The sequence below is a fragment of the Triticum urartu genome, chromosome 4, assembly GCF_003073215.2.
Source record: "Triticum urartu cultivar G1812 chromosome 4, Tu2.1, whole genome shotgun sequence".
Lineage (NCBI taxonomy): Eukaryota > Viridiplantae > Streptophyta > Magnoliopsida > Poales > Poaceae > Triticum > Triticum urartu.
In genome coordinates this window covers 604300868-604303264 of record NC_053025.1, presented here as the reverse complement: position 1 = coordinate 604303264, position 2397 = coordinate 604300868, and the positions used below count along the sequence as shown (strand labels likewise).

The 2397-nt window shown below is 48.7% G+C and overlaps 1 protein-coding gene across 1 annotated transcript; it reads left to right on the top strand.

Moving 5' to 3' along the window:
• The first annotated feature begins 357 nt into the window (after positions 1-357).
• Positions 358-1453, top strand: LOC125553111 (receptor-like protein 3). The gene has a single exon (XM_048716887.1). The coding sequence runs from the start codon at positions 432-434 to the stop codon at positions 1287-1289; it is 858 nt and encodes a 285-aa protein (XP_048572844.1). The 5' UTR covers positions 358-431; the 3' UTR covers positions 1290-1453.
• The last annotated feature ends 944 nt before the right edge of the window (positions 1454-2397 follow it).

Below are 2397 nucleotides of genomic sequence, written 5' to 3'. Positions count from 1 at the left end.
ACCATGTCATCCACACTATCTAGATTGGTGTTGTTTCTTTTAACGTCCGCATAATAATATCTTTCCTAGGATTTGCCTGTGTCCCTTTTTCTCTCAGTGCACTGGAACTATAGCCGCATGGGATCACTGTTAACTATGGCAGCTGGCGACAAGGCAATAATGGAGTAGAAGAAGTTTGAATTGAGTAGAAGTTGCCAGCTTGAGTCCATGCCACCACGCATTTCAGTCGACAGAAGACAACAAAAACCAAGTTTGAATTGGGAGGCAGTCATGGGCCTTGGAACCACGGACTAATAGTACCGAACCACTTGCAACACATGGTTACAAACAGACACACTATAAGATAACATGCACCACCCAACAGTTTTTGCCAAGAGCACTTGCCAATCACTTGCACCCCAAAAGGCTTTCTTGCTGCCACAGCTGAATCCATGGCAAAATGCGGGCTGCTGTTCCTGTTCTTGGCATTCCTCTTGCCGGCGGCGCGTGCGACGTCTTGCCACCCCGATGACCTCCGTGCGCTACGGGGCTTCGCCGGAAACCTCAGTGGTGGGGCTGTCCTCCTCCGTGCTGCCTGGTCTGGTGCCTCCTGCTGCGTCTGGGAAGGCGTGAGCTGCGACGACACTAGCGGCCGTGTCACGGCGCTGCGGCTCCCTGGGCACGGCCTTGTGGGGCCCATCCCAGGAGCATCCTTGGCAGGCCTTGCACGGCTAGAGGAGCTCAACCTTGCCAACAACAAACTGGTCGGCACCATCCCATCGTGGATTGGCGAGCTTGATCACCTTTGCTACTTGGATCTGTCGGATAATTCATTGGTTGGCGAGGTACCCAAGAGTTTGATACGGCTCAAGGGTCTAGTCATCGTTGGTCATTCACTAGGTATGGTTTTTACGAACATGCCATTGTATGTGAAGCGTAATAGAAGAACACTCGACGAACAACCAAATACAATATCTGGGAGCAACAACACTGTCAGATCTGGAAGCACCAACGTTGTTTCTGGGAATGACAACACTGTCATATCCGGGAATAACAACAATGTGGCTGGTAGCAACAACACTGTCGTAACCGGGAACGACAATACCGTAACGGGTAGCAACCATGTTGTATCTGGGGACAAACATATCGTGACTGACAATAACAATGCCGTATCCGGGAACGACAATAATGTATCTGGGAGCTTCCATACCGTATCCGGGAGCCACAATACTGTATCTGGGACCAACAACACCGTATCCGGAAGCAACCATGTCGTATCTGGGAGCAACAAAGTCGTAGGAGATCAATGATTTTGTAAGTGAAATGGTTCCATCTTCCCTGACGAAGCTCTTGTGGTTGTCCAAGTTCGGTGTAGCTCACAATCACTTGGTGGGGCCAATCGTGTTATGTAACTTCATGGATATATATAGCATCTTATTTCTACTTTTAAATAAGATTTCCCTAAAGTATCTTACATACATGATGAGCTGAATGTCAACGGAGGCTTGCAGCTGATGTGGACGAAGCGTGTTTGCTTATGAACAAATTTGCATCCTGGATGTCAAGATGGGGTGATTATTCCATCTCTTGTATTCGCTGTTATGTGTGATGTTTTCTTATGCTGATTGGGCTGTGCATCACATGATGGATTTTTATTTTTTTCGAAACGGAGGCAAAAGTTTTGCCTCATCGATTAATTAAGAAGAAGAGAATTGCTCAGTTAATTTACGAAAAACCGGGCGAAAACCAATACAAATGGAGCACGGACTAACTCCTCACATGGCAAGAAACCCCACAACAGCACATGCGGCCCCTCCCAGACTCTCCGAATACACAACATCCACAAACCCCGATATTGCTACTACGCCAAGAGACCCCCGACAAGAACAGCTCGACACAAGACATCAGGCACCTCCCAACACTCAACGACAACCCAATCAAAGCGGACAGGCCGAGAGATCGAAGGTCATCCATCAAGCAGTGAGAGACGCCTTGCCCATGGCGCCACTCTTTTCTTTGCCCACCTTCTTTTGTTTGCCCCTTATTGGTGTCCCCGTCAAGAGACAAGCAATCGACCTGCCCAAACCAGGTCTAGCAACCTCCACACTGGCGAGCAAGTCACAAAGTTCCTTCGCGAAGAGAGCATCTGGATTTGGAGTAGGTGCCAACACACTTGGCTCAATGGTCATGTCACTCACAGGCATCACCTGCTCCATGGTCGCAAACGAGGGAACATCAGCAACATCTAGAACTCCATGCTCCATGACACCAAGAGATAGACTGGTTGACGCCTGACACCCAATGGACTTAGGAGATGGAGAGATTGAAACATCCAAATCACCACACTCCTCAGCATCAAGTATCTGGCTAGAATCCAGGGGTGACGATGGCGATAAAGCCACAATTGAGATCTTAGGA

Excerpts from the sequence above, each read along its gene's own strand:
- LOC125553111 (XM_048716887.1), top strand. The coding sequence starts at position 432 with ATGGCAAAATGCGGGCTGCTGTTCCTGTTCTTGGCATTCCTCTTGCCG.